Raw genomic sequence first — 12720 nt, forward strand, 5'->3', positions numbered from 1 at the left:
TGTATGTCAGTATCATACTGTATTGCTGACTATCGCTTTATGATGTAGCTTGAAATCAGGAAATATGATGCCTCTTGCTTTGTTCTTTTTTCTCAGGATTGTTTTGGCTATTCAGGGTTTATTGTGGCTCCACATAAATTTTAAGAATTTTTCCCCTGCTACTATAAAAAATATCACTGGAATCTTCTTCATAGGGATTGCATTGAATCTATAGATGGCTGGTTCTTGGTAAAGTGAGTGATTTCTATTGGATCCTGGACATTTTGGATATTATGTTATGAGTTTCTCAACCCTATTACTCTCTCTTTGTATTTTTTAAAATCTTATTTCTAGGTTTTTTGTTTTGTTTTGTTTTTAAAGAGAGAAACAATATGGAACTACTTTATATGGCTAATGTTATTAGGACACTATGGTAGTGAACACAGATAAGTAAGTAGCCTAATTAGCTTTTTCACAATGGGTTTGCTGCCAGAACACAGGTGTCATGAAAACCACTGCTAAATCTAAACCAAAATGGGAAAGGAAAAAGACTCATATCAACATTGTCGTCATTGAACACATAGATTCGGGTAAGTCTACCACTACTGGCCATCTGATCTACAAATGTGGCGGGATAAACAAAAGAACTATCAAAAAATTTGAGAAGGAGCCTGCTGAGATGGGAAAAGGCTCCTTCAAGTATGCCTGGGTCTTGGATAAGCTGTAAACTGACCATGAACATGGTATCACCATTGATATCTCCCTGTGGAAATTCGAGACCAGCAAGTATGTGACCATCATTGACGCCCCAGGACACAGACTTTATCAAAAACATGATTACAGGCACATCTCAGGCTGACTGTGCTGTCCTGATTGTCGCTGGTGGTGTTGGTGAATTTGAAGCAGGTATCTCCAAGAATGAGCAGACCCATGAGTATGCCCTTCTGGCTTACACACTGGGTGTAAAACAACTAATTGTTGGTATTAACAAAATGGATTCCACTGAACCACCCTACAGTCAGAAGAGATACAAGGAAATTGTTAAGAAAGTCAGCATCTACATTAAGAAAATTGGCTACAACCCCGACACAGTAGCATTTGTGCCCATTTCTGGTTGGAATGGTGACAACATGCTGGAGCCAAGTGCTAACATGCCTTGGTTCAAGGGATGGAAAGTCACCCATAGATATGGGAATGCCAGTGGAACTACACTGCTTGAAGCTCTGGATTGCATTCTGCCACCAACTCGTCCAACTGATAAGTCCTTGCGTCTGCCTCTGCAGGACGTCTACAAAATTGGTGGTATTGGTATTGTCCCAGTGGGCCGAGTGGAGACTGGTGTTTTTAAACCTGGCATTGTGGTCACCTTTACTCCAATCAATGTTACAATTGAAGTAAAGTCTGTTGAAATGCACCATGAAGCTTTGAGTGAGGCTCTTCCTTGGGACAATGTAGGCTTCAATGTCAAGAATGTATCTGTCAAAGATGTTTGTTGTGGCAATGTGGCTGGTGACAGCAAAAATGACCCACTAATGGAAGCAGCTGGCTTCATGGCTCAAGTGATTTCCTGAGCCATCCAGGCCAAATCAGTGCTGGATATGGACCTGTGCTGGATTGTCACACAGCTCACATTGCTTGCAAGTTTGCTGAGCTAAAGGAGAAGATAGATTGTCATTCTGGAAGATGGTTCCAAGTTCTTGAAATCTGGGGATGCTGTCATTGTTGATATGGTTCCTGACAAACCTATGTGTGTTGAGAGATTCTCTGACTATCCTCCTTTGGGCCATTTTGCTGTTCTTGACGTGAGACAGATGATTGCTTTGGGTGTCATCAAAGCAGTGGACAAGAAGGCAGCTGGAGCTGGTAAAGTCACCAAGTCTGCCCAGAAAGCTCAGAAGGCTAAATGAATATTATCCCCAATACCTGCCACCCCAGTATTAATCAGTGGTGGAAGAATGGTTTCATAACTGTTTGTGTCAATTGGCCATTTAAGTTTAATAGTAAAAGACCGGTTAATGATAACAATGCATCGTAAAACCTTCAGAAGGAAAGGAGAATGTTTTGTGGACTATTTGCTTTTGTGTGTGCATGTGTGGCAGTTTTAAGTTATTAGTTTTTAAAATTAGTACTTTTTAATGGAAACAACTTGACCAAGAATCTGTCACAGAATTTTGAGACCCATTAAAACAAAAGTTTAATGGGAAAAAAAAGTGTATAGCCTAATTAAATAGAACAGAGCACTCATAAACAGACCTGTTTTTACATGGATACTTGATATAGCTCAGGTAAAGGAGGAAAGAAGGAAAAGCAATAAATATGTTGGAATATGTGGTTATTCACATGGGGAAAAAGAAAGTGGCTTCAACTTCACATCACACAAAAAAGAATCAATCCCAGATGGATCAAGGACCTAATGTGAACTGCAAAATTTTAAACTACATAGAAAAAATATAGGAGGATATTTTTATAACTTTGTGATAAGAAGGTTTTCTTAAATATGGTATAAAAGAGCAAATATAATAATTTTGATGAATTTGGGAACCCAAGTGGCTCAGTAGTTGAGCATCTGCCTTCAACTCAGGTCATGATCCCAGAGTCCTGAGATCAAGTCCCACATTGGGCTCCCTGCAGGGAGCCTTCTTTTCCCTCTGCCTATGTCTGCCTCTCTCTGTGTCTTCCATGAATAAATGAAGTATTAAAAAGATAATAATTTTGGTGAATTCAGATACACTAAAGTTAAGTAGTATATTTATGAAAAGACTCTAGAGTGAAAAGATAAGCCACAAATTATGTGAGCACATATTTGAAAGGCATAATCGATAAAATTTCACCAGCAAGAGTATGAGTCCTATCATTCAGGAAGGAAAAGAGAAACCCAAGCAAGATGGGCAAAACTTGAACAGAATAGCAAGTGAAAAGGTCCTCAACATTATGGCAGCCAGAGATGCTCAAATTAAAACCACAAGAAGTTTGGGAAAGGCCACCTCCTGCCTAACTCTTACTTGGGCACATAGAATGTGCCTGGGGCCTGGAACATTTCCTCACTGAGAGAAAAACAACCCACACAGGCTGTGCTGGGTTTATTACCTTTTGTGGGAATATTTTTTCAGGCTCACTGAGAGCGCCTTTGTTCTGCTGAAGTGCATGAGTCAGTGACCCTTAGCCACATCCCAGTAGGAGCCAGGGTTCCTCAGGACCAGTGGGGTACATGTAGACCCATGCCCCACACTGGCTGCAGAGTGGATGCGCTGGCCATGGGGGACCAATGTACCACCTGAATCCCTCTCTCTCTCCTCTGCTGTAAGTAAATGCTGTACCCCTTGAGCCTGTGTGCCTCTTGTCTGTTCTCAGTGACCTCAAATCCTGCACTAGCCTCTTTCCTGCTTGAAACTACTTACGTTTTGACCTTGGCTGATGCGAGACCCGATCCCAGATCCCGGGATCATGCCCTGAGCCAAAGGCCACTCTGTGGATGGTGAAATGAAGAAACTATTTCAAGTTGGCAAAAACTGAAAATTAAAATGTCACAAACCAAGTAGTCACACGGAGGGGCAGGTCAATAGGAGCCCTCAATCCTAGATGACGGGTTTAGAAAGTCATTTGGTATTATCTAGTGTGGTTGAGTGCGCACAAACCTAAAACCTAGCAATTCCATCCTTAAGTATATACCCTAGTGAAGTCATTTCACTTATGTACTAGGTGACCTGTGCAAAAATGTTCATGGCAGCACTGGCTGAGGAATAGCCCCAGATGGGCAAAACCCAAAGCCATCAACAATCAACAGAAAAATGAGTAAATAAGATGTGGTATACCTTATCTTCTCTAATCTGAAGGTCCGTGTGTCTGGGCAGCATATCAAAAAGCATGAAGGGCTGAAGTTTCTCTTGGTGAGTGTCCTCACAAGGAGGAAGGACACCCCAAGGACAACACTGAGCATGGTCAGGAGTAAGGGCACCTCCAGAAAGGCCAGGAGAAGTAAGTGGACCTTGCTGGCTAGGGACCTGTAGGGGACACAGTAACAGACAGTGAGCTGCCTCTTTGAGAAGAGGACCCAGGTCCTTCCTTCCTTCCCCCCTTGTCTCTCTGATCCAAGACCTTGTGGACATAATAACCCACATTTGGGCCAGATGTGGATATCTGGATATATTCAGCCCCAAGCCCTCAGCTCAGCAGCTGACTTTGGACATTAGATGGGCTGATATTGAGAGGAGAGAGAGGTTTTGCCCAGGCAGGACCTGGCTTCCAGAAACAGATTCTTCACCCTAAGCCCCACCCTTCCTTCTGCCATCCATGCTCCCAGGACCTCAGCTTAAGTTGGGACTGTTTTTTATTTCTCACAGGTCAAATCTCGTTTATGAACCAATCCTCAAGTGAATGCCTTGAGTCATCTTCACATCTGATCCTATGGAGCTCCTCTCCTGGAGATCTCCACCACTCAGAAGACTGCCCCCTCAAAGCTTGCCTAGCCTATCAACATCTACCTGACTCCCCAGATTCCTGCCCCACTGGTCTGGGTCAGGACATTCACCAGTGCCCTGAGCTTTGCCTTTGCTCAGACCTTCCATGCTCCCTCCCTCCCCTGCCTGAGACTCTCACCCAACAGGCCGTCCCTGTCTTCTGTCACCCCATCCTATGGACTTTCATCCACTCTTATTCATCATCCTCCTTATAAATTGATATTTGTTTCTTTATTTCCTGAAACCACCCGTTAGAATATAAAGGCTGTGTTTTGTTGACTGCTTTATCCCCAGCACCTAGAAATAAGCCTGGCACTCCATAGGCTTTTGATGAATATTTGGTGAATGGATGGAGAAAGGACAGGATGTTGAATTGAGAGGATGCACTGCGGGTTCTTGGGAGGGCAAGGTCACTGAAAAGCAGTCCCTCACCTTGCACCCTTTTAGCCAACCAGGCTGTTCTTGGTGGTCTCTGCTAGCAAGTAAGGAGTCCTATGAAGTGCTTCCCCTGTTCACCCCAGCCAAGAACCATGCACATCTACATTATGTGCACTTGTGTGTGTGATATATTTCATTACTTTTTTTTATACCAGTCTTTGGCAATAAGGTGAGAAGAGATAGAAGGTTTGAGGCCAGAAGTTCCTCCTTCTTTAGTCTGAGGGGCGGTATCTTCAGGACAAGATATCATTGTCTTCATCAGGTCGACTCTGTTTCCCACAAATTGCCCACTGAGGCCTGTTCACCCAGAGGACAGCACTTAGCATAGTCAGAAACAGGGGCACCTTCACGAGTATGAGGAGCAGGAAGTGAACACGGCCAGGCAGGGACCTGTAGGAAGGACACGGTGATTGACAGGAGTTTCCTCCTCGACAGGACAGCCCAGGCTCTGCCTCTCCCCCAGCCATTGTGCTCAGGTCCTGTGGTCTCACAAGTCAACATCAATGTCAACGCTGGTTGGTACCAGGGCTTCACAGCCTTGCACTGAGGGCCACAGACTCCTGTCCTTCAGCTCAAGACTCAATCTTGAGTGTCAGGACACAGCAGACTCATGAAGATGAGGTGGTAAGGAATGGAGAGGAAGAGCGATGAGGGGACCCAGTAGACTCTGGCTCCCAGAAACAGCTTTCTGAATCTGTAGCCCTCAACACTCATGGGAACTCAGCTCCTGCTGGCCCCAACTTTGAGTATGAAATGCTCCCCTATAAGCACTCCTCTCTCAAATCAGTCTTGACTCACCTTCAATATGATCATGGGAGTAACTCTTCTGTTTAAGCTGCTCAACAATATCGACCCCCAGGAGAGACGTCCCCAAGCTCAGCTCATGGCCAATCACCTCACCCCCTGGGCCCCAGTACTTGTCATACTCACACCCTCCTCTACCCTCCTGGGCTCCCACACATACTGTCTCACACATGCATGCACACACATGCTCTTTCATACTCACACGCACCCCCGTCACCCACATTTCCCACACAGTCACACCTACACAGCACACTTGGTCTTGAGTCTCTGAGGCCTAAACCCTAGGCTTGGTTCTTTTCTTCTGAGTTGAGATTTCCTCAAATGCTCTGAGGGATTAGCTCAGATCCCTTTTTCAATGGTAGCCAAGAAAAGAAGGGAGGATCTTACCTGGGGGAAACAAACACTTGAACTTGGAAAAAGAGGTCAGGCAGGAAGCCAAGGAGTCCCTCTTCATGCAATATTGTCGCAATCCCACACCTATATTTTCCCGCATCGTCTGCAGTGAGGTTCTTCAAGGTCACAGTGAAGGTGAGGTCCCCAGAATGGTCCACGATGGACACATGGTCACTCCTCACCTCTTCCTCAGACCCTGTGGTGGCCACAATCTGGTTCCAAAGGAACAAGCATGGTTGTCGGCACCAGTATTTAGTAAATGTCTTGTATTTCTCCTCATACCGACACTGCACACTCAGGGATCCCCCAACGGTGCCCATCGCAGTGCTGGGACCACTCAGAGACGAACAGCCTGAAAGATACCATCAATATTTTCTTCACCTGAAGAGCATGAGCTGAAAGGACCTCGGGGAGGTCAGGTCCCCTGGTCCTGAAACCAGGGGAACCCAGAAGTTACCCTGGGGCTGAAGGATGGAGGATTCAGGAACCAGGAATGTATAGGGTGTTGGCAGACACAAGGGGAAGACCTGAGGAGATGCCTGGTACAGGATTCTGAGACTCAAGAGGTCATGCTCAGCCTGTGTGGGCTCAGCCAACTCAGAATGTAGGGGGAGAGGATGATTTTGGGTGGCCTCAGACAGGTTCTGGGTCTCCAGATGTGTCAGTTCTGAGAGGAAACAGCTGTGCCCATCAATCATCAAGAACGAAGTAACACCACTGAGTATACTCTGAATGGATGGATGGATGGAGGGAGGTATGGATGGACAGATGGAACAGGAAACAGGAAACAAGCATGGGAACCAAGGAAGTCTAAATGAAGTGCTGAAATCTAGATGAAGGCTTCAGCTTCTGGCTACATCCCCTCCGCAAATGATTATCTGTAGCCCCCAAGCTTATAAACCCCCGCTTGTATAGGTGGAACCACCTGCTCAGAGGTCTGGGTCACCCTCCTGGGTATTGGCCAGGAGGTACAAAAGAAGCCATCAGGAAGGGGTTCGTTGTGGTTTAATTAAGGGCATCCACACCTGGATTTCCCTTCCGAGACGGAATCCTGTGGCAACACTTGCCATCACTTAACCTCTTTAGGGACCATGGCTTGCCCTAGGCCTCATCTCTAGCTCTCCTGCCATCTCCAAAGTTTTAGCATTGTCCCCCCTCCTCCGGTCACCCTGGAAGCTCCAGTTTTAAATAATCAGGACCTAGTCCCCTAAACTCTGTGCTTTCTGCCCAAGGAGCTATGCTGGTCTGACACCTGAGGGGTCCTCATTACTCCAAGACATGCTCTTGTCTGACCTGCTCTTAACAAGGAAGGATGGTAACCCCGAGGGCAAATGGATACTCGGAAACAATTTGAGCAAAAGAGCAAACTTCTGAAAAAGAATTGTGCATGGACTCTACCAACGTAGCCTCCATTTGTCTGTCCATCTATCCATCTCTCCACCCATCCATCCATTCTTCTCTCCTTCCATCCACCTATCCAGGCAGTATATGGGTCTTCATCCATAGATACTGAGGCTTTTGCTATTTTTGTTCTACAATTAGAAGAAACTCTGTATTTTTTTGCTTCTTCATTTTAAATACCTTGCATTTTCTCAATGCATTTCCCAACAAGCAAGCTCAAGTGGCCCACTGATCGATATTCTCCATCACAAGGATGTCTGCCTCTCCCACCAATAATCTACAAAGCAGTGGCTCTCAACCAGGGGTGATGTTGCCCACCAGGAAACATTTGGCAATGTTTGAAGACATTTTTGGTTGTCTTGAGGTGGGGAGTTGCTCCTGGCATCCAATGGGTGCTGCTGCTAAACATGCTACAGGGCACAAGGGAGCCCCTTGACACAGAATGATCCAGCCCCAATGTCAACAGTGGGGAGGTTAAGGAACTACACTCAAGGAGGCAAAATGCCCCAGGGTGAGGCCCTCCAGACCCAGGCTGGGGGCTGGGATGAGTGGGGGTGACAACACTGAACCTTCTCTGGGCAATTGCTGCAGCCCCAGGCTCAGGCTGTGGAGGCACCTGAGTCGGGGTATGGGGACCTTCAGGGCAGGGTTCCTACCTGGCCTCTTCTTTCAAGTTGCTCAACCTTTAAAGGTCTAATGTGTTTGTCTATTCAGTCATCTTTATCATGCAGAGTATCTTTATGTTCTGAATTTTAGTGTCCTTCTTTGGAAGTGATATTTTAAGGGTTTTGGTGCACCTTGATTAATGTAGCTGGGGGTGAGGGAAATTATTTTTTCCTGCTTGGGCTCTGAAGGTTGGCTCTGACATCAGCTTACTTTGTATTCTAATTGCTACATTTGTGCTTTTACAGGACCAGAGCAAACTGGTGAGTTGTCTTGATTTTTCCCCCCTTTTATAATAAATCATTTTCCCTCCAGTGTTCCAAAACCAAAAAGAGAGAAGCCGTTTTATGGGAACTCTCAGACTAGGACTGACCACAAGTCTCCAGCAGTGTCACTGTCACTGTGTACAGGGGCTTGGAGTACAGGGCCCCTGGGGCCAGCCTAGACCTGTCAGAGGCAAAGGGCCCCCATGGTGGCAGGGTGGTTGTCGGTCCCTGGGACATATAAATGTTTATTCACAAGGAGGCTTCTCTAGTAAGTGACCATTGCATTATTAAAAAAAATAATAAAAAGTGATGACCTTGGAAAGAAGTATTAGAAGAAGAGCAATGACCTTGGAAATAAACGTATTTCTCCTTGAACCTTGGCTGCCTTTTATGAACTGATCTATAGTAAAGAATTTGCATCTCTCTGCATCTTGGTCTCTTATTTTTATAGGATTGTGATAAAAATTGGATTAGATTACAGAGAAAGCCAGGTAGTATAGTGGTTAGCCACTATAGGATCAGCTGTCTGCCCCCCTCCCACTGGGCTGGTGCATAAGACAGTATTCCTGAGTTTCAAAAACGGTGGCAATGATGATTCCAAGTGGTCAAGTTCTGTAGGGCTCAGAACACACTCCCCTGTGGAAGCATCTTACCATTAACTCCTCCTCCTGTTCGCCTGGGCAAGGATTCTCCATGCTCACCTCCTCCCCTCTTAGCTTGTATCCTCATCTCTTCCCTTCCCATCATCAGCCTTGCCCCACACCATTGTCACCCTGACCTGCCCAGCCCCGCTCACCTGGGACGCAGAGGAGCAGCAGAGCTGATGGCAGCCACATGGTCCTGTCCTTCTGCTGTCTCTCCAGCTGCAGCTCAACTTGTCTCCCTCTTCTGCTTTTCTCACCCAGGGGCAGCTCACCCAGGGGCAGCTCAACTTGTCTCCCTCTTCTGCTTTTCTTGGCATTTCTCTGCTTCCTTCTTCAGCCTCTTGGTTCTGTTCTCAGAGTTGCTCAGAAAATGGGGGAAGCGAGGGGCTCAGGGCATCATGTGGTCAGCTGAGGATTCGCTAAAGTTCATCCTCAGAAACACATCTCAATGCACAGTTCTTTTTTCTGTTTCCCATGAAGAGGATGCCCTCACTGTGACTTCACCTGTAGCTGACACACCCATCTTCCATGCAGCTGAGTGGTCACAGCTGACTTCCAGCTAGCTTTTCCCAGCAAGCCTCCACTCTGCCTCCCATCTCTGAATAGCAAATGTTCTGTGGCTGGCATGGCTGGCATGAGTGGTCCTGAGCAGAACAGGCATGACAAAGCCTTCTCTGGACAAGACCAGCTGCTATTTGCAGGGTCCAGTGCAAAATGAAAATGCCTTTGTCCCAGAATTATCAATGATTTCCAGATGTTGACAAAGGAGCACTAAATTAAGCCCTTCTGAGGGGGGCCTGAGCCATCCCCCATGTGGATTCCCTTCCAAACCTTCTTGGGTCCTGCCACCCCAGCGTGGACTGAGCCTTGGAGGCAAGGGCTTTCTCACCCTGCTTGGACCCTGACCCCCATGCCCAGCTATCCCTCACTGAGACTCCCTCCACACTTTGCCTGGACACCAAGCCCCTATATTATCATCTTATGTTTCATAACACAAATTGTCCATTGACTCGATGCCTTAAAAGATAAAGATTTTGCATCTCACCTTTTGTCCTCCTTTCTCTTCCCAGTCTTGATTTTGTCAGCATCGTGTTCTTTGCACCTACGATATTTATAATCTCTTCTGTAATATTTCCCATCATTGCTTAGGGGTTGTTCCTTTTTTTTTGTATATTTCTTTATTGGAGTTCAATTTGCCAACATATAACATAACACCCAGTGCTCATCCCGTCAAGTGCCCCCCTTAGTGCCCGTCACCCAGTCACCCCAGCCCCCAGCCCACCTCCCTTTCCACCACCCCTTGTTCATTTCTCAGACTTAAGAGTCTCTCATGTTCTGTCTCCCTCACTGATATTTCTCACTCATTTTCTCTCCTTTCTCCTTTATTCCCTTTCACTATTTTTAATATTTCCCAAATAGCTGAGACCATATGTTTGTCCTTCTCTGATTGACTTATTTCACTCAGCATAATACCCTCCAGTTCCATCCACGTCGAAGCAAATGGTGGGTATTTGTCGTTTCTAATGGCTGAGGAATATTCCATTGTATGCATAGACAACAGCTTCTTCATCCATCATCTTTCGATGGACACCGAGGCTCCTTCCACAGTTTGGCTATTGTGGACATTGCTGCTAGAAACATCGGGGTGCAGGTGTCCCGGCATTTCACTGCATCTGTATCTTTGGGGTAAATCCCCAGCAGTGCAACTGCTAGGTCCTAGAGCAGGTCTATTTTTAACTCTTTTAGGGACCTCCACACAGTTTTCCAGAGTGGCTGCGCCAGTTTCCATTTCCACCAACAGTGTAAGAGGGTTCCCCTTTCTCCACATCGTCTCCAACATGTGTTGTTTCCTGTCTTGTTAATTTTCCCCATTCTCACTGGTGTGAGGTGGGATCTCATTGTGGTTTTGATTTGAATTTCCCTGATGGCAAGTGATGCGGAGCATTTTCTCATATGCTTGTTGACCATGTCTATGTCTTCCTCTGTGAGATTTCTGTCCATGTCTTTTGCCCATTTCATGATTGGATTGTTTGTTTCTTTGCTGTTGAGTTTAATAAGTTCTTTATAGATCTTGGATACTAGCCCTTTATCTGACATGTGATTTGCACACATCTTCTCTCCCATTCTGTAGGTTGTCTTAGTTTTGTTGACTGTTTCTTTTGCTGTGCAGAAGCTTTTCATCTTTTTTTTTTTAATTTTTATTTATTTATGATAGTCACAGAGAGAGAGAGAGAGGCAGAGACACAGGCGGAGGGAGAAGCAGGCTCCATGCACTGGGAGCCTGATGTGGGATTCGATCCCGGGTCTCCAGGATCGCGCCCTGGGCCAAAGGCAGGCGCCAAACCGCTGCGCCACCCAGGGATCCCAGAAGCTTTTTATCTTGATTAAGTCCCAACAATTCATTTTTGGTTTTGTTTCCCTTGCCTTCATGGATGTATCTTGCAAGAAGTTGCTGTGGCCAAGTTCAAAAAGGGTGTTGCCTGTATTCTCCTCTAGGATTTTGATGTATTCTTGTCTCACATTTAGATCTTTCATCCATTTTGAGTTTATCTTTGTGTATGGTGTAAGAGAATGGTCTAGTTTCATTCTCCTGCACGTGGCTGTCCAATTTTCCCAGCACCATTTATTGAAGAGACTGTCCTTTTTCCAGTGGATAGTCTTTCCTGCTTTGTCGACTATTAGTTGACCATAGAGTTGAGGGTCCACTTCTGGGTTCTCTATTCTGTTCCATTGATCTATGTGTCTGTTGTTGTGCCAGTACCACACTGTCTTGATGATCACAGCTTTGTAGTACAACCTGAAATCTGGCATTGTGATGTCCCTGGCTCTGGTTTTCTTTTTCAATATTCCCCTGGCTACGCAGGGTCTTTTCTGATTCCACACAAATCTTAAGATTATTTGTTCTAACTCTCTGAAGAAAGTCCATGGTATTTTGATACAGATTGCATTAAACGTGTAAATTGCCCTGGGTAGCATAGACATTTTCACAATATTAATTCTGCCAATCCATGAGCATGGAATGTTTTTCCACCTCCTTGTGTCTTCCTCAATTTCTTTCAGAAGTGTTCTGTAGTTTTTAGGGTATAGATTCTTTACCTCTTTGGTTAGGTTTATTCCTAGGTATCTTATGCTTTTGGGTGAAATTGTAAATGGGATTGACTCCTTAATTTCTCTTTCTTCAGTCTCATTGTTAGTGTATAGAAATGCCACTGATTTCTGGGCATTGAATTTGTATCCTGTCACACTGCCGAATTGCTGTATGAGTTCTAGCAATCTTGGGGTGGAGTTTTTTAGGTGTTCTATGTACAGTATCATGTCACCTTCAAGGAGGAAGAGTTTGACTTCTTTGCCAATTTGAATGCCTTTTATTTCTTTTTATTGCCTGATTTCTGAGGCTAGGACTTCTAGTACTATGTTGAATAGCAATGGTGAGAGTGGACATCCCTGTCATGTTCCTGATCTTAGGGGAAAGGCTCCCAGTGTTTCTTAGGGGTTTTTCTAATTTGAAATATATTAATTGCTGACCACGACTTCTCTTTTTTCACTATTTAACTTCCCTCTGTTGGCAAAATTTTATCATGATGTGGATTTTCTATTTTTAAAGGGCTCATGGGTGCTGTATTTCATAAGACCTTGCATGCCTCAGACTGTTTGTTGTCAGAATATTCCCAGAAT

At 45.3% G+C, this 12720-nt stretch overlaps 1 protein-coding gene and 1 pseudogene across 1 annotated transcript; one reads left to right on the forward strand and one right to left on the reverse strand.

Annotated features, from left to right (window-relative positions):
• The first annotated feature begins 409 nt into the window (after nucleotides 1-409).
• On the forward strand, nucleotides 410-1886 carry LOC121474020 (annotated as a pseudogene).
• A 3153-nt stretch (nucleotides 1887-5039) lies between these two features.
• LOC121474275 (protein CD300H-like) lies at nucleotides 5040-9333 on the reverse strand. The gene is made up of 3 exons (XM_041727259.1): nucleotides 9198-9333; nucleotides 6066-6423; nucleotides 5040-5264 (listed from the first exon to the last, which is right to left on the reverse strand). Exons 1-3 carry the CDS (start codon nucleotides 9235-9237, stop codon nucleotides 5108-5110), a joined length of 555 nt encoding a protein of 184 aa, XP_041583193.1. The 5' UTR covers nucleotides 9238-9333; the 3' UTR covers nucleotides 5040-5107.
• Nucleotides 9334-12720: the final 3387 nt, after the last annotated feature.

The sequence above is a fragment of the Vulpes lagopus genome, chromosome 12 (genome assembly GCF_018345385.1).
Source record: "Vulpes lagopus strain Blue_001 chromosome 12, ASM1834538v1, whole genome shotgun sequence".
NCBI classification, from domain to species: Eukaryota; Metazoa; Chordata; class Mammalia; order Carnivora; family Canidae; genus Vulpes; species Vulpes lagopus.

Excerpts from the sequence above, each read along its gene's own strand:
- LOC121474275 (XM_041727259.1), bottom strand. The coding sequence starts at position 9,237 with ATGTGGCTGCCATCAGCTCTGCTGCTCCTCTGCGTCCCAG. Across the intron at positions 6,424-9,197 it reads GCTGCTCCTCTGCGTCCCAG|GCTGTTCGTCTCTGAGTGGT; the intron begins GTGAGCGGGGCT and ends GGTATCTTTCAG. Across the intron at positions 5,265-6,065 it reads CAAGTGTTTGTTTCCCCCAG|GTCCCTGCCTGGCCGTGTTC; the intron begins GTAAGATCCTCC and ends TCCTTCCTACAG.